Source organism: Lemur catta, chromosome 8, assembly GCF_020740605.2.
Source record: "Lemur catta isolate mLemCat1 chromosome 8, mLemCat1.pri, whole genome shotgun sequence".
In the NCBI taxonomy this organism is placed as follows: domain Eukaryota; kingdom Metazoa; phylum Chordata; class Mammalia; order Primates; family Lemuridae; genus Lemur; species Lemur catta.
Window position 1 is genome coordinate 97,247,335 of NC_059135.1, and position 20,349 is coordinate 97,267,683.

General features: G+C 41.6%; 1 protein-coding gene across 2 annotated transcripts in view; it reads left to right on the forward strand.

Moving 5' to 3' along the window:
* The window catches only part of CNTNAP5 (contactin associated protein family member 5), a 773,538-nt gene that overhangs the window by 454,425 nt on the left and 298,764 nt on the right, over positions 1 to 20,349 (forward strand). For both annotated transcript variants that reach the window (XM_045559127.1, XM_045559128.1), the window contains exon 11: positions 14,685 to 14,791. In XM_045559127.1, coding sequence (XP_045415083.1) covers positions 14,685 to 14,791 — 107 coding nt within the window. The remainder of the gene's footprint in view (positions 1 to 14,684; positions 14,792 to 20,349) is intronic.

Here is a 20,349-nt window from a genome sequence, read left to right on the forward strand (position 1 = left end):
CTGTGTCATTACCTGGGGTTGTCTTGTCACCTCGGCACATGGTCCTCCAGGAGCTCCATATTCTCACAAGAGCCCTGGCCAGCCAGGCCCAGCAGAGCCCTTCGCAGGTGTTCTCTAACGTAGGAAGAGAGAGAAAGGCTCTTCTCTCATAGCAGAAGCCTCGGGCTGCAGAACTCAAAAGCTGGCAGCCAGCCACGGCCCTGTCCCGGGGGGAAGCCGGGGTGCGGGGGGAGCGAGTGGAGTCCACCCGCAGAGGAAAGGAGACCCTGGCTGTATCCATTGTATCTCGGTCCCCAGGGGCAGCATTCTCTGAGGCCCCCCCACTCTTCCCTTTGTGGAGTTGTTAGCTCCTATTTGCATTCTGCTAGCCCATGCCTCTTCCATTCCTAAAATGGCTTAAATTTGGTTTTCAACATTTCCAACTAAGATTCTCATTAATATGAGACTTTTTAGACCACATTTTTCACAGCCTTAGGTTAGATGATAAAGAATCTAGACAAGCTGAAAAGGAAAAAATATATATATATATAATTATATTTATGGAAAAGAAGGATTTAGTGTTTTCCTTTCTGTTTGTGTTCTCCATAATCTCCATGTGCAAGAATCATAGTATTTTAGATCAAATTGGATTTAAAACCTATGCCTAGAACAGACATGAAGTCAAGGGCCTGTTAAGTTGTTGACTGGCTATGGCCAGAATTGTTGGCAACAACCTGTGGCCACCAGCACGTCCGTGGCTCCGCAGTGCTCTGCCCCGGTGTCTCTGCCACCTCTCAAGCCCCAGATGCAGATCTTAACTGAACAGAGAGTTGGCAGCTCTGTTCTCTCCAGGAAGCCAGCTTTGCTGCTCAGGTGGACAGGACACTGAGGAAACAAATGAGCAAAGAGGGAGTGTGATCTTTCTTAGCTCCTGTGGTTAGCAACAGAGAACGAAAATACCAGATCTGCAGCCAGGCTGAGTAGCAAACTGAACTTAGCAATGTGAAAACCAAATCTCTCTCTCCGTGAACTGAAAAAAAAAAGAAAAAAAAATACACACACATATATATATATACATATCAGTTAAAAAAGAAAGAAAAAGAAGAGGGAAAAACAGTTTATCTGTGTCACAAATCAACTGCAAGTATAGTTGACAATAATAATAAGATTTCACACTTACATTCTATAAGAACTTATTGCATTTCCGCAATGATTCAGGTATGTTTTTGTCTTGATTTCACAAATGAGGAAACTAATGCTGTGAAAGACATAAATATTTTCAGATGTCACAGAGCTAGAAAGTGGCAAAACTGGGATTTGAATTTGGGTCTCTCTAATGTGAAGCCTGAGCAGTTGGAGTGTACTCTGTCACCTCTTTGAGGGAGCTCACGCTAGACTGGGGCACACAGGGACAGTCCCACACCAGCCCTCCCTCCATCCATCACAACAGCCTCCATGCTCAGGCACGGCAGCTCTGGGCACAGTCCTTAATCCTCTGTTTCTCAAATACCAGCTCAATTTTAATTTTATCGCATGACCTTTAAAGTGAAAATTATAGAACCTTACAACATGCAAAAACGGATCAGCATCCTGGTAATCCAAATCCTTTTGAGGTCTGCTCACTCCATCCATGAGTTCTACAGGCCGTGGCAATGGCTACAGCAACAAGGGCCAACCTGGACAGTACTAACGTCCACTGGAAAATAAAACCTAGGGGAGTCCAGATAATAAAACCCAGAGGGAGTTTGATAAACTTAATTGTAACCTGTGTCCTTCTTGGCTTGAATTATATGAGTAGGGGGGTGGTGTTCAATTTTATTTTTTTAAAGATGGGACCTGGCTATGTTGCCCAGGCCGGGGAGCAGTGGCTACTCACAGGCGTGATCCCACTGCTATTCAGCACGGGAGTTTTGGCCTGCTCTGTTTCTGACCTGGGCCAGTTTGCCCCTCCTTAGGCAACCTGGTGGTCCCTCACTCCGGGAGGTCACTATATTGATGCTGAACTTGGTGTGGATACCCAATCGGCAGAGTGCACTACAGCCCAGAACTCCTGGGCTCAAGGGATCCTCCTGCCTCAGCCCTTCAGGTAGCTGGGACTTCAGGTGTGGGCCACCATGCCCGGCTCAAATTTTTTTTTTTAATGTAATGAAATTCTTTTACTCTACCAAATAAAATTTTAGTTCTAGCCATAACAAATAAGAGTAATACGTTAAGATTAAATTAAATATTTCTAAACTTGGGCTATGAAAACAATGAAGTGTTTTGACCCTCCGGGGTGAGGGAAGCAGGGAGGGACACAAATTGCAGTCATAGATTAGCGTTATTCGGCTATTGTATTTTGGTTGCTAACTATGGAGAAATCTTGATTCACACAGAGAAGTAGCTGCCCACCGATAAAAAGTTCTCAATACCTTGCCTTGCAATAGCATACATTTTTCAATAAGACTAATCCACAAGCATTCAAAAGTAGGTATAATTGCTTTCTTATTTCAAATTTGAGAACGATATGCATTCTCTAGAAATATAAAATCTAGGTAAATGTCTAGTCAGTGTTAACACTCGCTAAAATAGGGTACTATTTTGATGTCACATCCACCCATTCACGTGTTCTTGCTTCATTATTGCTATGCAGAAAGAGCCTGCAGCACGCAGGTGCCCCTGAGCACAGCTGGGTGTCAGGGATGTGGCTGTGCAGTGGTGGTGCCTCCCCGTATCCGCTCTACCTGCGCAGACTGATGACACCTGACAGTGCAGGGTGACATCCTGCCCCACTGGTAACACGCCCGCCAGAAGATCCCACGAACACACCAGGGAAGGCAGGAGAAGATTTACATCAAGTTCTCCACAGTTAACTTGGAGCACAAAACTAACATATTCCTAGGTGCAGTGTGTTAAAATTGGATATATGACACATTTGAAAACTATACCATTTTAATTTAAAGCTTACCAAAAAATTAGAAATATTTGCCCAAAAAAGACCAAAAACAAGAAAAGAAGAAAAAAAATAAAACCCCACAATTTGCAACCCCCCCCCCCCCCCCCCGAGCCACCTCTACAGAATGGCTCTCGACTGGAGTCCAAACCACTGCCACTCAGTGCAGTCTGGGAACCATCAGTCTGGGCACAACCTGTGAACTTACCACCAGTGCAGAACCTCCGCATCAGGATCTTCCAGCTCACCAAAGTTTGAGAAGCACCGGGTCAAACAATAGAATTGTTCCTATTCATAGTGGGATCTGAGCGACATCCTAAAATTTAAGAATAAGACCATCACAGGAATCTGGAGAGCTCTATGTTTCCTGATTAGTCTCAATATTCCAACTGAGGTGCCATGTTCCTCGTGCTAAACAAAATCCTGCTGGTGCAAGGAACACAAAACCCTTTACCTAAAGGACGTGAGGTAGAATGACGTAACCGGGTTTCTCTCCCATGAACTCCGGAGCCCATCTGTAAATTGTGTGGTGTGTTTCCAGTCTGAGGGACCACTTCTGGGCCACTGAGATAAATAGATTTGATTACAGAAACTCAGTTCTATCCTGTTTAGTCAAAATGACGCACACCAGGCTGATAGGGAGTCGTCGTCTTTGATGAATATTTTGGTATATATTATTTTACTGTTTGAGGGTAGGGGTATGTTCCTTGGATCCTAAAGTATCTGAGTAGCAATGACTTCCTAGCGGTTTCATAGCCTCTGGCTGCTGCTCATATTAACAAGATTGGTATGGATGACATTGATGAATTCTTCCTGATTCTGAGTGTCCTCTGCTATGAACTGGCCTTTGAAGAGTGCCGAGGACCTCGTGGAGGCAAACTCCAGGTTTGCAGTAGAGGACCTTCACATCGGCAGCCTACGCAGGGAGGGGCATGCCTGGGTGCCTGCTCCCTCCCGAGCCCAGCACTGCTCCTGGGATCACTGACGTGCACTGCAGACTCATTTGATCATCACTGTTGGTCCGTTTTCTGGGGATCTTCTCAGCAACAATCCACCATTTACTCCCTGCTGTGAACTAGACCCTGGAAATTTTAGGAAACTGACTTCTGACACTTTTCTTTTTATTCCCTTAATTCTTTAATGTTTGCATCTGCTGTAATTACAACAAATTTCAATTATAATGAAGATCCAACTGTGGGGGTAAAATGGGATTATGGTAATTGTTAGAATGGAGAGGCATAGAAATAGGTTTCAAAAGCTTTCAAAAAAGCTATCTGACCAAAACAAGATCAATGCAGTTGCCTGCTAATTAAAGCAAACAGACAAAGGAACACAACCTAGCTGATTGTTAATGTATGAGCTTCATTAAACAGCTTACATTAGTCAGCTCGCATTTTGAGGACTATTGAAATGTTTTGTTCTTTTGTGTCTAAGGAAAGCATACAGAAATTGAAACTGACCTTCAACTGTACAAAGAAGGGATGAAAATTCTTAAAAAGGGAGGTAGCTCCACGGGTCGTAAATACATTCAGACTCATGTATAGAAAACATTTATCTGTATATTTGGGGATTTCAAAGGCCTGTCGATATTTATCCAATTCATTTGAGTCTGTTATGAGAAATAGAGAAGAGGGAAATTTAGCCGTGAGGAAAAATTATTACCATAAGTTTTTATATAAGTGCACTAAATATTTCTTGATGCTGACCTATCCTTTAAGAGATGACTTTCTCTAGGTGTGTTCAAGTCAAAGATTTCTGGGGAGGTGGGAATATGTCTAAAAAGTACCTATGTCTAAATAGCTGCCCTGGAAGGATAGGCACTCGGGCACACACGGTTAACTTCTGGGCTTATTTTCTTAGACAAAGGACCCTTTTCTTTTAATTTTTACAGGTAACAAAATGCACCCGGATCAATAGAGGGCTGTAATGAAGGGTGATCATTAGGAGTGCATTACCACATGAGCCTTGTTCCAAAGGAACAAAGGCCCCACCCATTTAGTTTTATTTCCAGAGTTTGATGGGGGAGATAGAGGGCAGAGAGTTAGACCTGGCTTGAATGCCCACTCTGCTCTCACTGGAGACCCACTATGGTGACAGACAGATAAAGACAGGGGAACTAGAGCCAGAATTCAGTGCTCCAGGCTGTACGAATGGGAGTCAGGCTCCCAGGCTTGTGCAGAGCCTGAGGGAGGAGCCAGGTTGCCCCTGTGGTGTGGGTGGCAAAGGGGGAATTTCAGAACAGAATGAAGAGTCAACACAGGTGCTGATGCCAGTGTTTTGGTGCAGAACAGATTGTTAGCAACGTTTACTTTTGGTTTTAAAAAAGTCATACTGAATTTCTTAAAATGTCAAAATCCTTGTTCTTTAAATTTCCTTTCTTATTTTTTATTAATTCAGCTTATAAAATCTTATTCTATTTATAAGTGTAACAGATTTTAGCAATCAGGTCTAGGGGGACTTCGGAAATGTTTAGTCCTCTATCTAGTTGTTTAAGTATTCTCAAAGATTTTAAACTACATTTATAATATATTTTATCAAATTTCCAGAATGTGGCAAATACTTATAAAACTTAAACATTCAGAGAATGAACATTTAACTTGAGTGACCTTAATTCTACCTTAGATGTTCTGCTAAGGAAGATTTCAATTAAAAGTCTAAATCGGTTGCCTCACACATTTTAAATTGAAGTTTACAAGGATCGCACTCAAAAAGGTCAAATTCCCTTAAAAATTGCAAATCAGAAGAGCTATTAAAAATATTTTCAATGTTTTATTACAATCTTTCTACAAGGTAAAAGACCTATAACAGTCCAATTCAAAGATTCATCTTGGCAGGAGACTTATAGGAAGAAAGAAGAATTTGGTAATTTTTGTTAGACTTAATATTAAATTTTTTATAAAATTATAACCCAGTTAATGATTATTAGACTGTAAGACTTAATGCAAGACATTAAGATTCTAAGTAAGGTTCTTTGCAAGATTGACAGTCAAGTGATATTGAGTCTTTTTTTTTCTTTTTCTTTTTTCTTTTTTTTCCTTTAGCTGGGCTACAGTAATCATTCAATCATTGAGTCTTAATCCTATTAAAACCCATCATAAATATGCTTAAGTATTTTCTTTAAAGTAAGGAATTCTAATTTCTTCCCAGTACGATGGAAATTACATTGCACAGAAGTTTCTGGCTGAAACCAACTTTAGAACCATTTTTCTCTCTCAAGACCATATTTCTTCTTTACCCCCAAACATTCATCCTGTGGTTTTGATTATCTTAAACTTTTGAAACTGAATTCAGAAATTTCTGGTCTTAAAAATTGCATACCTAAGGAAGACGCTTAACATGCTAAGTGATACAGATTCGGGTGTAATCCTTGTGGGTGACTCGGATGGAGCACGGTGGTCCCTGTGAGTCGGCACGCAGTGGAGGTCCCCTAACATCCACAGCCGGCTGGTCGTGGAGCCCATGTCCCTGGATTCACAGACCAAAGATGGATCTATTAACCACACGGATGTGCTTAATAGGCATTGATGAGCTCTTGCGTTTTTCTGCATGTATGGGAATAATTATACAACTCTTAAGTTTATTTTAAATAATATGCAATAAAATGCTGGATAGGTTAAATGACTTTGGATTACAGTGGTATAATAATATCCTACTGAAAGCAGGCAGAGCCCCACGTTTTCTTACATTAGTATTAAGAACAATGAAACAACCACTTTTACTCAGATAGGCTTAAGATACAGAAAAAGTCTCTTGTCATCTGAAAAATCTGAAATTTAAAAGCAGGACAGGGGCAGGGGCTGTCTTCTTGGTTAATTTATTTTAAAGAGTTCACAAATTAGCAGTGAAGAGGGATTGAAAATGGAATTGAAACCTCCCATTCTCATTGTAGAGAATTTACAGAATGAATTGTACATTGTTATGCTAATTATGTAATAAATATGTATTTTATTCTCTAGTTCAGTTTTATATATTTCCAATTAATCCGTTTGTCATATTGTTAAGATCTCTTTTCCTACTAAAAATATCTTTAAAACATCTAAACTCACAGCTCCAAGTTACATAACAGTATCTGGAACCACCAGGCGAGCTACACAAAGCTGCCCGCCCCCACTCTGGCAGAAACGATGCCCTCAGATGGGTGCCGAGAGCTCGCTTCTAAGGAGATGATCTGGCATTTGGTAGAAGGAGGATACACAGTGCTTCGGTGACAGGTGGCATGGCTTGCCTTCCTGACTCTGTCGCATCATACTTGGACAAGTTATTTACCCTCATCTAGTCTCGCTTTCTTCATCTGTAAAACAGGGAAAGTACAACTGTCAAAGCAACATCTCAGATGCAATTGTGAGCACGTGTCAAAGTTTTCTTCAAGCTCCTTGGCAAGAGAAAAGCCTTTAAGAAAACAGAGATTGAGATTGCCTCTTGGTAGGAGACTAGACAGAAAAAATTATGTTTGGTTAAATATTATTGGGATAGTCATAATGCTGGTTTAAGATTATTACATTTTTGAATATCTGGTTACAGGTACAAGAATCAAGGTGAGCCAGATGAGTAAATTGAATTTTTCAGTAGACTTTTTTCTCATTAAAACCTATCAAAAATTGCACACAGATTTCATCAGGAATGCTAGATATTTCCCAAAAGGAGCTCTAAGATGCATCATGCAAAAGGATTCTGCTTCTGATCCAATTTAAGGACAATTATCTTTCTAAGTGCTTGGTGATAAAGTTATGAGGGCCCAACAATACAGCTCAATTGTCATAAGTAATCAAAAGGAACTGCGTCATTTATTTGCAGCCCTAAATGACTACTAAGAGCCTCCAATTCACTGTATCCTCTGAATCTGAGTTTCTCTCCCTCTCGCAATTGCCACTCCCAGAGGCTGCACAGAAGGCTCCTCTCTCTTTGCCTGTTCCTGTTTCCTCACCACCCAGGTGAGGCTCCTGTGTCTCCTCTTTCCTGCTCAGCTCTTGCTGTGCTGCTCAGGGGCAAGAGGGTCATTTGTAAACAGGTGAAGGCCAGCCGGGCAGTGGCTGACTGAAGAGGCTTAGCTAGCAGAGGGCAGTCTCACGGGCTCTGCACCCCAGAAATGTCTGTCCACTCACCCGCCCACTCATTCACTCAATCAACAACCATTTGTGGAGTGCCTGTCCTGCTTACTACTGTGGGCACATTAGTGAACCAAACAGACAACAGGCAATGCCCGTATGGAGCTCACATTCGTTTTCAGGGAGACAGACACAAATCACGCATGTAATGCATAAGCACAGTATCCAATGTGTTCAAAGGCAGTAAATGATAAGGACAAACAAATGTGGTAGGGAAAGGGGACTGGAGATATCCAGTGAGGAAGGGTTGCGACTTTAAGTAGCATAATGGTGCTAGGCTCCTTGAGAAGGTGACATTTGAGCACAGACTTGAGAAGACATAGCCATGGACCATGTGGACATCTGGGAAGAGCATTCTGGGGAGAAGGGATTTCAGTGTGAAGACCCTGACAAAGGAGCATCCCTGGTGTGCTCTGGGGACAACAAAGAGCTCAACATGGCTGGGGCAACTGCAGAAAAGGGAAGGGAGCAGGGGTGAATTCAGGGGCATGAAGATTAGTAAAAACTGGTAGGTCATTTTCAGGATGTTGCTTTTACTCTGAATACAATAGGGAGTCAGTGGCAAGGGCCTTCATAAGATCTGCCCTAGGGTTTAAAGGATGCCCCTTGCTCTTGTGTTGGGAATTTACTGAGAGGGTCAAGGATGGAAGCTGGGAGACCAGTTAGCTGATAATTGCAGTGGCTCAGGTAAGAGATCCTGGTGGCTCAGACCACAGCTGCATCAGGAGAGGGAGTGAGAGGCGGTCGGGTGCACGTCAGCTCCTGAAGGAGCAGCCAGCAGGGCTCGCTCACTCCTTGCAAGCAGGCTGTGAGAGGAGAGGATCTCCAGGTTCCGGGGCCTGGACATGGGTAAGGGCGGTGTTGCCCATCCAGTGCAATCGTGAAGGATGCAGGTGGAGCGGGTGGGGGGAGAGGACAGGGCGGGGGAGAAGACAGAAAGTCAGGTTTGGGTTTACAAAGTTCCAAGTATCCATTAGACACCCAGTGGAGCTGTCCAGCAGGCAGTCTGGAATTAGGAGAGAGGACTGAACTCAAAATACAAACTTGGAGGTTCCGGGGTGTAGTCATGAGATTTGCTATGACCCTTGTTCAGTAATCTGATTTTTGTTTAGAGAAGCCAAAAATGTTTATCTGTTCTGTGAAATTTTCAAAATTAGAAACAAACATACTGACTGCATTTCCCCAGCTATCTTGATTTCCATGGCTTTTCCCAGCACTCTCCCAGACCCCTCTGCCCGGCCGGGAACTTCGGCTCAGCCCCAGCTAAAGCTAAGTTATAGGGAAATGACGACTTGGATCTTTCTGGAGGAAAACTCAGGGGTCCTTTTGTTCTTCCTAATGCCAGTCTAGAGAGAATGTTTCCTGCTGGAAGTGTGCTGGCCAGGGTGCTAGAAATTGGACTCTCTTTTAAATTTTAAGGAATTTCTGCCTCTAGTCTAAAAAGTGGCTCAATTGCCCATCATCCTGTAAACCTCTCTCCCTGCTTTGAAGCAGTTTCTTTTTTTTTTTTAATTTTATTAACTTTTATGGCTCAGAAGATGATCTCTCTTAATAAAAGTTTCATGTATACTTGTTTTTTAAATTATTATTTTTTATTTCAGAATATCATAGGTGTAAAAATGTTTTGGTTACACAAATTTCTTTTGTACTGTTTGAGTCAGTTATAACTGTGCCCATTCCCCAGATAGTGTACATTGTACCCGTTAGGAGTGAATTTACCTCTCCCCTCTGCCCCGCAACCAGCTTGACTTCCAGCAAATATTATTTCCATATCTGCACATAAGTGTTGATTGATTAGTTCCAATTTAATGGTGAGTACATGTTGTGCTTGTTTTTCCATTCTTGTGATACTTCACTTAGGAGAATGGTCTCCAGCTCCATCCAGTTAATACAAGAGAAGTTCATCATTTATTTTATGGCTGAGTAGTACTCCATCGTATACATATACCACATTTTATTAATCCACTCATGGATTGATGGGCACTTGGGTTGTTTCCACATCTTTGCAATTGTGAATTGTGTTGCTATAAACATTTGAGTGCAGGTGTCTTTTTAATAGAATGTCTTTCTTTCCTTTGTGTAAATTCCGAGTAGTGGGATTGCTGGATCAAATGGTAGTTCTAGTTGCAGTTCTTTGAGGTATTTCCTTATTTTCCATAGAGGTTGCACTAGTTTGCAGTCCCACCAGCAGTGTAAGAGTGTTCCTATCTCTCCACATCCATGTCAACATTTGTTGTCTTGGGACTTTTTAATAAAGGCCATTCTCATTGGAGTTAAGTGATGTCTCATTGTGGTTTTTATTTGCATTTCCCTGATGATTAGAGATGTTGAGCATTTTTTCATATGTTTGTTGGCCATTAGTCTGTCTTCTTTCGAAAAGTTTCTGTTCATGGCTTTTGTCCACCTTTTAATGGGGTTGTTTGATTTTTTTTTTCTTGCTGATTTGCCTAAGCTCTGTGTAGATTCTAGTTACCAGCCCTTTATTGGATGCATAGCATGCAAATATTTTCTCCCATTTTGTAGGTTGTCTATTCACTCTAATAATTGTTTCCTTGGCTGTGCAGAAGCTTTTTAATTTGATCAGGTCCCATTTATTTATTTTTGTTGTTGCTGTGATTGCCTTTCAGGTCTTCATAAATTCTTTGCCTAGGCTGATGTCTATGAGAGGTTTTCCAACATTTTCTTCTACAATTCCTACGGTTTCATGCCTTAGGTTTAAGTCTGTTACCCCCCGTGAGTTGATTTTTGTGGGAGGTGAGAGGTGGGGATCCTGTTTCTTTAACGGTCTCCATTGCTATGCTTCAACCTTTAAAGAGAAATATTTTGTTCCTTTTCATCTCTTGTGAACAACGAAATACAACACAAAACAACAACAATGGTGCCTGAACCATATACCCCTGGAGGCTGAGTTCTACCCCTGAGAGTCCCTTAGCCACTCCGGTGAACCTTCCCACCTTATCTGTTACCTGGAATTGTCCCAGCCCCACCCAGCAATGATGCTTCTCCTTTGGAAGACATTTTGATTTGGGAGAAAATGATAAATTATCATGTGATAATGATTTTTGGCCTACGATTTTTTTTCTGTCCTTTCATTTCTAACTGTTCTCTGCCTTTCTTTCAATTGTTTTTTTCACTTCCCTTAAAACTATGCACATTCTGCTTCTATAGAGAGGCAAACAGCTTCCAGTGTGTCTGCCACACTGTCTTAGTCTTCACTGGGTACATCTCTGTATTAGTTTACCTGAGCTTTTGAAATTACGAGGAAAGTTATTGTGTCCATGCAGAAAGCCGTTTTGTTAAACATTGTGCAGCAAAGGAAGCCACGTCCATCCGGATCCAGTTATATGTGCAATTTCATTGGGGTTTTAGAAAGTAACGTTCAGAGTGATTATCTCCTAGAAGTTTTAATTAAGAGCCTTACACCTAAGAGAGTGAGTCCCCTTGCATGTAATGCACTTTTTTCGCTACAGTAGCTCTGTGCTGTGCTTGTTCTGGGTTCATGTCTTCAGTGCTCAGTGTATGCCAAGTGGAGAGAAAATGAAACAAAACACCAGTTCAAATGAACTGATTAAAGAATATGGAAATTATACTCGTAAAACTGCCCTTTTTAAATGAGCAAATTGGGCTTATGCATCTTTTATTTCAAGCATCTACTTCACAGATGAGTTTTTCTAATCACGGTGTGCGCTGAGCCAAAATGAACCAAGCTCGAAGGCAGCTCAGCAAGTGCTCGTTCACTTTTTGTCTCATTCTAAGAATATTCGATTTCCCCTTACCCAAGGACTCTTTTTCCCTCCCGGAAATACATCATTGTTTTTTTGAATGACCATAGACGAATAAGTTTCTGGTCTAGATTTTTGTTGCTAAATTGTGTTTATTAACACTGCAAAATGAGGTCCATGTGAGGCTTATTAAAGATGTGTTCAAGCTGCCCAGATATTTTTTATGGCTTTCCCCCAAGGCCCCCCACTTTGCATGCCTGACTAGATGTGGTAATCTTGAGTTTTATAGATATTTTAAAGTGTAGAATATAAGAAAAATGAGGGGGGTAATTATAGGATGCTGTCTTACAAAAAGTTAAGATTCTATTAGTTGAAAGTAAGAGAATCCTAACTCAAACTAGCCTGATTGAAAGGAGGATTTTTCTGGAAAGCTCTCTGGTTATCTCACAGAATCCAGTGCAGATTCCAACAGCTGGCCCAGACGTTCGGGGTTGCGACCGAATCCTGAGAGCAAGAACCGACCACAGAGATGCTTTCAGGGTGCCGTCCTCTCGACGCATGCCCCGCGTCGACGGGTTTGTGGTGTTGTTGCTGTTCTGTCTCTGTCTCACTGCAGGCAAACTTTCTTCTTACAGCTGAAGACACAGCCAAAGAATGTCTAAGTTTTTTTACCTTATAGCTTCAGCCACCAAAAAGAGGCAACCCTGAACTTTCTTGGGGCTGAAACCAAAAGAACTAAAGGATAGCACCTACTGACTTCGCTTTGCTCAGTTTTTCATTCTTAAAACAGTACATTTTTTTTGAGAGGAGAGCAACATTAATACCATTATTTGCTAATCATGGAAATGAGACAGAGAGTATGTGTGTGTGTGTGTGCGCGCGCATGTGCACATGTGCATTGGGGGAAGTAAGGTGGGACGGGGTGAAAGTAGGTATAGAGGGGTCATAGAAGAACTTGTAGCTTTGGAAGAGGAAAATGTGGCACAAGGGAAACTGCAGGGAAGCCGTGCTCAGAAACAGGGAGCGTGGATGCAAAAGAAGGATGTGGGGACAGGGGTTCCAAACAGTGCTAGCTCCTCAGGCTTCCTTCAAGGCAAGCCTGGAAGAGAGCTCCTTACTCGGACCTTGTAGATGGAGACGCCGATGCTCCAAGCTCTTGGAAGTCCCTCCACAGCAACAGCTCAGAGGGGGACAGGGACTGCAGATCACCTGAGTGACAAGCCTGTGTGCTTTCGTCTCCCCCACGACCAGGAGAGCGGGTGGGAACCAAGAGGAAGTGTAGAATTTGGAAAGGGAGTGGAACACATTTTTTGTTTGTTTATTTGTTTGGTTGGTTTTTGTGAACACATTCCAATGCAAAATTCAAAATCACTGGATATTTTTTCCTGTTCTTTAAGCCATAGTTGGGGCCATGATGTTATCAACAAACTTTTCCCAAACATAAGCCCTGTCAGCACAATTGTATGTTTGCTGTGCTGAGCAGAAAATTTCTAATAATGCGTCTGAACATATGCAGGGATATTAGTTTCTGGGCTTTGAAACAATCGCCGCTGGAGGGTTTTCTACCTATGTAGGACATTTAGAGTAAATCATCCTACTTTTGCTGCCTCAGAGTGTCAGAGGCTCCGCAATGAACCCATTTATTGTATTACACCACTTCTGAAACTCCATCGCTCACACCCTCTCTCTTTTTAAATTCATAGAATTTTTTTCTTTTTTCTCTCAGACTCTCTATAAAGATTGTTTTCAAGAATCCTGGTATTTATCACTGCTTCTACTCCTGATCTTATTCACTACACTCATTGGGCACTTGCCAGGCCATTTCTTAGTGGCAGGAGCATAAGAGGTGCAGAGTGACCCACGGGCGCCACGCAGTGAACGAGATTGGGACTCAGATGTCAGCCTCCCCACAGCCCCCGCCCTGTCCAGGACTGAGCATTGCCTCCCCCCTTCGCCCAATAACTCTTGATGTTTTTTCTTCCCACCATTTCTGAAATTTATAAAATGTGTGTAGTATTTTGTTATGTTGATGCTTCATATCTTAAATTTTCCCTTAATCTAATCCCAGTCTATTAAAATCTTTTTTGTCCACATCATTTGTTGCAGTTTTATGATGGCCCGTTAATTTTGTGTACTACGTGTTTCCTGATTTTCTAATGCTGAATGCTTACATTATTTACCATTGTGAATGTCGCCATTGTGAATAACACTCATTAACATATATAGGTTTATATTTTAAACATTACCCTTAAGATAGAGTCATCTAAGTGTGATTATTTATTCAAATTATATAAATGTTTTGGAGAATTTTTAATGCTTGTGGTGAAAATATTTTTTAGAATAGACATATTGTTTTGACCATAAGTCAAGACAGCCTTATTGTAAGAATGGCATTTGGCACTTTTAAAAATGATAGCATTTCTTTGCATGTTAGATGAATGGGTATCACCTTTACAAGTTTCATGTTGTCCTCGTGTAGTTTAAAATAGATACCTGGCCATCCCCTAAAAGAGAAGCATGAAGCCAGTGACCTCAATTATCTACCCCTTTCCCCTTTCCCTTAAAAATGCAAAACCATTCAAACATGTAAAATTATTACATTTATACATTTTGTTCTATAGTAAATGGAAAACCTTACGGATTCTGAACACTTCAAATTAACTTTAAGTCAATGCGAATTTGCCCCAATATTAAAATCCTTCACTTAAATACCTAAATCCACTCTGAGACTTTCATTACCCACTAAATCAAGGTAGAGCTGCCTCTTGTGGTAAAAACATAATATTAGTATTATTTTGATGTCATTTAAGTCTGACACAGGTATACAAGTACAGCAGATCAATTTCCATTATTAATTCATGCAGGTGGCTACAAGACATTTTTGTTTTCCCCTTTATGTCAACTGATTGAGTTTACTTTGTCTGCTTTTGTGTTTTTTCTCGTTAGGTGTTTGCCAAACTACTGTGAACACGGAGGAAGCTGCTCCCAGTCCTGGACTACTTTCTACTGTAACTGCAGTGACACAAGTTACACTGGTGCCACCTGCCATAACCGTGAGTAGATTTACAGTTTGCACACAGAGGAGTGGGCAGAACTTCAGGAATACCATTGTTAATGTCAGGATGTATTTGGCATGGGGTGGGCACTTTTTATTCATTTATTCAACATGTGTTTCTTGAGAGAATACTATACTCAAACACTGTGGTGGGCATGGAGGACGCATGGACATAGGCCACGTGCTCACGGAGTTTGTGATCCAGCAGCAAGGCAAACAGGAAACGAGGCAGTGACAATACAGTTGAATATGTGTTGAGGTAGAGGTAACACGAGGGGGGCTGTTAATTCAATTGCATTGTCTTGATGGGCTAAGTCATGCTGCTGTAATGAACAACATCTCAGTGGTCTAGGTAACAAGTGGCCGTGCCATATCTATGTTACATGCCCATCACACATTGGTAGGGGCCCTTCTTCCAAATTGTCTTCATTCTTGGATGGTAACAGAGGTTCCATCGTCTGGAATGGAACTATGGTAGGGAGAGGGAAACACGGGGAAGGAAGCTAGCATGTGCTAGCTTTTAAAAGCTCCTACCTGGAAGTAGCAAATATTACTTACACTCCCACATTCCAATGGCCAAATAAAGTCGCATGGGCACCCCCAACTTCAATACGGGCTGCAATGTGATTTTACCGCCTGCGGAATGTGAGACAACAGAACCAGGATGTTGGTGATCAGTGCTGATGACGACCTGTCAATTTCAGTGTTACAGTGACTCCAAATAGAAAGTCTGAGCTGATCTTGTAGGAGGAATATGGCGGGGGGGTTAGGCGTGGCAGGGAGGAAGGATATTTAGAAGAAAAGAAACAAGGAAGCATAAAACATTATGGTCTTCTGCAGAAAGTCTGAATCTGCACATAGTTCCGCAGGGCTGGGGGATGCTGAGGTGAGGGGGAAGGAGGAGAAGGGGCAGAGTGAGGGGGGCTAGGCTATACCAACAGTGAGGAATAAGGAGCAAAAATAAGTGAAGAATATGAGCCCAGATTCTTATGACTTTATTGTCTTATTGCGACCACCAAACAAAAACATATGACAAAATAGAGAAGAGCCACCATTTAGAGAATTGTGTGCCTAACTGGGCGAAATGCACTGAAGTGTTATTGAAAAAGGCATATCTGGAAGTTCTGGCTGTAGTTGTAGGAGATATCATGGAAAATGAGAAATTTGAAATTGGCTCAGAAGGTAGAGGGGTGGGAGAAGGATCTTTTAGAAAGACGGAAGAGCCAAGCCAAGGGCTGGAGCTATTCTGAGTACTCCAGTGAGAGCCATCACCCAGGGAAGGATCTAACAGGCTTTCTCGCATGCCTGCTATGGCAGGGCTGGCACTCAGGGATGCAAAAGAGATGTGGCAGGTGCCAGCTTGGCTGGAATCAGACTGATCGAGGATGAGCAATGTTGACACTCCCCCCTGAAACCTCTCAGCCGTTCCATGGCCTCTTCTGTGCCTTGGAACACAGCGTTCACCAGTGATGGCCACAGAAGAGTTTGACCAAATCAGAGAAGAAACGGGCCACTGGCCATCAGGGCATAATGTTGTCATTTATGTTAATTGCCTGGGGAAATGAAAAACATTGTTTGCTTTTATAATAAAATATCTTATTTAAATTTTTCTATTTAAAAATTTGGAATAGCGAAGAGAACAGTGGAATGAGAGATATTAAATTTAAATTTTACCTAGCTCTTACACTTAGTAAGTCCATAATTTTATCATTTTAAAGCTCCTTTTTTCCCCACAAATCCTATCAAGGAGAACTAATTCTTTTGGCCTCATCTAAGGCTAAAATTACATGATTTACGTAAGGTTCCCAATAAATACCAATCCATAGGTTTTACATCTGGTTCTAGAAATATTAGCCTCAAATAGCCAAGAACAGCATGTACCTGTGCAGAAATACTGCAGGACACACACAGCTGCCCAGAGTCAGGGCCGAGCTCCTGGGAGTGCAGAGGAAGCCGGGATGGTCGTTCATTTAACAGCAAGACAGCAGAACCCTGAAGAAGATTTAAGTCAAAGCAAACCAAATTTCAGCCAAATCACAGTATGACATTCTCTTATTCTGCTCATTTTCTCCAAAAGTAATGTAACAATTTTTTGAGGAGTTCATTTCTATGGATGCTGCTCTCCTTTAATTTACTGCATCTATCAGGCTAAAAATAGAAAATTTCTAGCTTTTTTAGAAAAAGTGTGAAGTTGAAAATCAATGGAGGTGAAGTGCTGATTTTTAAAGGAACACTGTCAAGGCTGATGAGCAAGATACTCAACATACAAAGCCTTAAAAATATCATTTTTTTAAACACTTTCCCATTCCCCTTTCTGTGAAATTGCTCAGTGCCTACACTGTGGGCTGCAACTTCATGAAACTTTGTCTCCCCTTCTGGGCACCCAGCCAGGACAAATCAAAGGCACTTGGATGTCTGTGACGTCTGGCAAGCACACCTTGGATGCCTGGGCAATTCAAAAGTTTGTCCTCCCTCTAATTGACTTCCTCGTCCTTTGATTGGGTGAGGACTATTGTTTTGAGTCACTTTTTAAATTGACGGAATCCATGGATGCTTTCGTGCCCTCAGCAGGCATGTGCCCCCCGCAGGGACAGCAGAGGTGAGAGCTGCTGCGATGCAGGTGGTACCCAGGATGCCCTCGGGTAGAAACAGAGACAAACACGCCGCCAGGCCGGCTCCGTGGAAACGACAGAATCCTTGGCATGTTGAGACATGTTTTGTTGGAGCAATGGTCTACAGTCGGGACAATAAATTCAAGTTCTTGAGATTGATAAATAGCTATAATATGTAAAAATGATCACTTCTTGAGTATTTCGTTAGTTTTTTCAAGCTCTTTGAGGATAGGCATTTTGTTTTTGTTTTTGTATTGGTACGTTTTATTCAGTAAGTGTGAGCCAGTAGGACTGACTTAGGGCGGAGGGGATTAACTTTTTGTCCAGCCTTGTGGATAAGGGAGGAGGCTGGGTGAGGACGGCACACTGGACTCTCGAAGGAACAGCAACGTGGAACCTCCCCGTCTTTAGACACAGCAGGCTGCTATTGACAGTAGAGATATTTTCATTCCCTCTCAATTTTCTTTCCTCCTTAGCTGAAGACACATACAAACTTGCGTATGTAAGTTAGGTCACTTTTCAAACACACATTTTTCCAAATCACCCCTTTAAGAAGGAGGTGATGAGTGTGGGGGGCATTCCTAGCCAATCTGTGGCAGCTTCCGTGTATCAGGACAAAACTTGGGCCATCCCTTGCCCCAGAAAGTGCCACTGGACACTATTCTATGTTGTATGTTGTTAGGGTTAGGAAATTTCTCCTTGAGGTCGTGTCCTATTCAACAGAGGTAAACAATGCTCGCAGGCCAGATCGAGCCCTGGCAACCCAAGCAAGGTTCAGTATCCTCAGACCGCAGGAGTCAATTACCACCAGAGGCAGCTGTATCCAGTGTGCAAATTCAGGAGGTTACATAATTGAAGCCAAACTGCTAAGTAGTCAGGGTATGTCTTGCTCAGGGTAAACCATGTCCCCTTTTTAGGAATACAAATTAAGATCTAAAGGAACAGGTTTTGTTTGTGGGAGATTAGTGCATAGACAGATAGATAGAAATCTATATATCAACAAAATGATAGAGTGAGATGGATAGTATTATTATCCCCATTTTACAGATGAGGACATTGAGGCCTGGAGAAGTTACATAGCTTCCACAAGGCTGCACGGCGAATAAGTGGTGGAGGCTGGGACTGTAGCCAAGGGAATATGGCTGCAGATACCAGAGTTTAATCCCTACATCTTATTTGTTCTCTCAGACAAGTAAGATATTTGCAAACTTCTGTATATAAATTTGGTGATAGAACATTCATGACATCCTTCATATTGCTTGAGAGAGTAGGAAAGTGTGAGATGATGATTGAAAATGCAGCTCTACAAGACTCAAAGATGAAAAGTTTCTGTGTTCCAGAATCATCAGGAGAGCACTGTGAAAGGAAGTAGAGACTTAGGACTTGAAGGACAGTTAAAATTGGAATAGCAAAAAGGAAAAGTGAAGCCCACTGAAAACAGGAGGATTGCCAAGGGCAAGGCATGGTGGTAGGAATATATAAGCTATCCTGTGGGACATTACAAGTGTTTGACTCCAGTAAGGAAAACATGAGTAACTCTAGCCAATCATTCCTGAAACCCAGATGGGATTCCTGTAAAGCACTTTCCTCCAGAAAAAATCAAAATGCACTTCCCGGAGCTTTTAACATGCCATTGTAACATCTAAAAATATCACTTTAATAACTCCATAATAAATAGTCCAGTGACATTTTTGTTTTTATACTCAATGATTTTAATATTTTTTGGTGGGGAAAGGGTCCTGTGTTTTTTCCAAATATTTGTTATTGTAATTAACACTATTTTGAACATCTTTGTGCTTAAGTAATTTTAACCTCACAAGTTCAATTATTTACTTGAACTAGCCTCAGAAATGGCATTATGGAGCCAAAGATTTTGAGTAGTTTTAAGGGCCTTGATTCGTATTTCCAACTTGCCTTCCTAAACTCTTAGTATAATTTATACTCTGATCACTATTTTCTGAGATCTTGTTTCACCTTCTCTGCAAGCATTGTTTATTATAACGTACAAAACTATTTGGCATGTCTTTTTTCGGTACCAGTTGCATATTGAGACGGATATTACCATTGATCCTCATGGTGAGCTTCAGATTTTTTTTTTAAAGTGGGTTTTTTTAGATGACTTGTATAATAGGACTAAGATTATTTCCACAGAATTTTCTTTTATCACTCAACAAGCACCTTTTGGAAGCACATCTGGTGTCCGTAACTATGAATTTAATGATTATTCTCACATTGCACAGATTCAATAAGTGATTCAAACACTTACTTATCATCCTCTCGTGTGGGGCTGTCCTTGATCTTCTCAATATCTTCTCTGACGACATCCACGTGGGCTCTGCTCAAGGTCCCTTCACCACTTCTCAACCTCTGCTAATCCCTTTCCGCAGTGTAGCTTCTCTGACATCCTAACAATGCCCTTTAGCTCATTTTTCAGCTTTGCAAGAGGATGTCAGCTTTCTTCCTCTCCCAAGCCTGCTATAGTGCTTCTTCCATTGGGCAGTCAATAGCCAGGTATTGATTGGAAGCATATCAAGTTGTCTGCCTATCAGACTCCACAGTAGTCATCACCCAGAGGTAGCACTTGGTTTAACAGTAGGTAAATGGTCATCTGGCTGCATAGCATCTGGGTTGCTGAAATAAATTTTGGAGAGGATAAGGGATTCTAGTAACGATAAGATTTATTTTAAAACATTGCTCATATGTCTTAGCTCAATGCATATCCTAATATTACTCTATGAGTTTCTTATCAGGATCTAAAAAAGTCCATCTCCATTATTAACTCTCAGTGCCGACAGCAGATTGTTCTCAGCTGCAACTAGACACGTGAAGAAGAGGAAGAAGAAGAAAAACGAATTGTTAAATCCATACCCTGCTTTGTCTTATGACACCAGCCACAGCCTTTTGTGTCATCATTATTTTTATTCATGTTAACTCCCCTACTGAG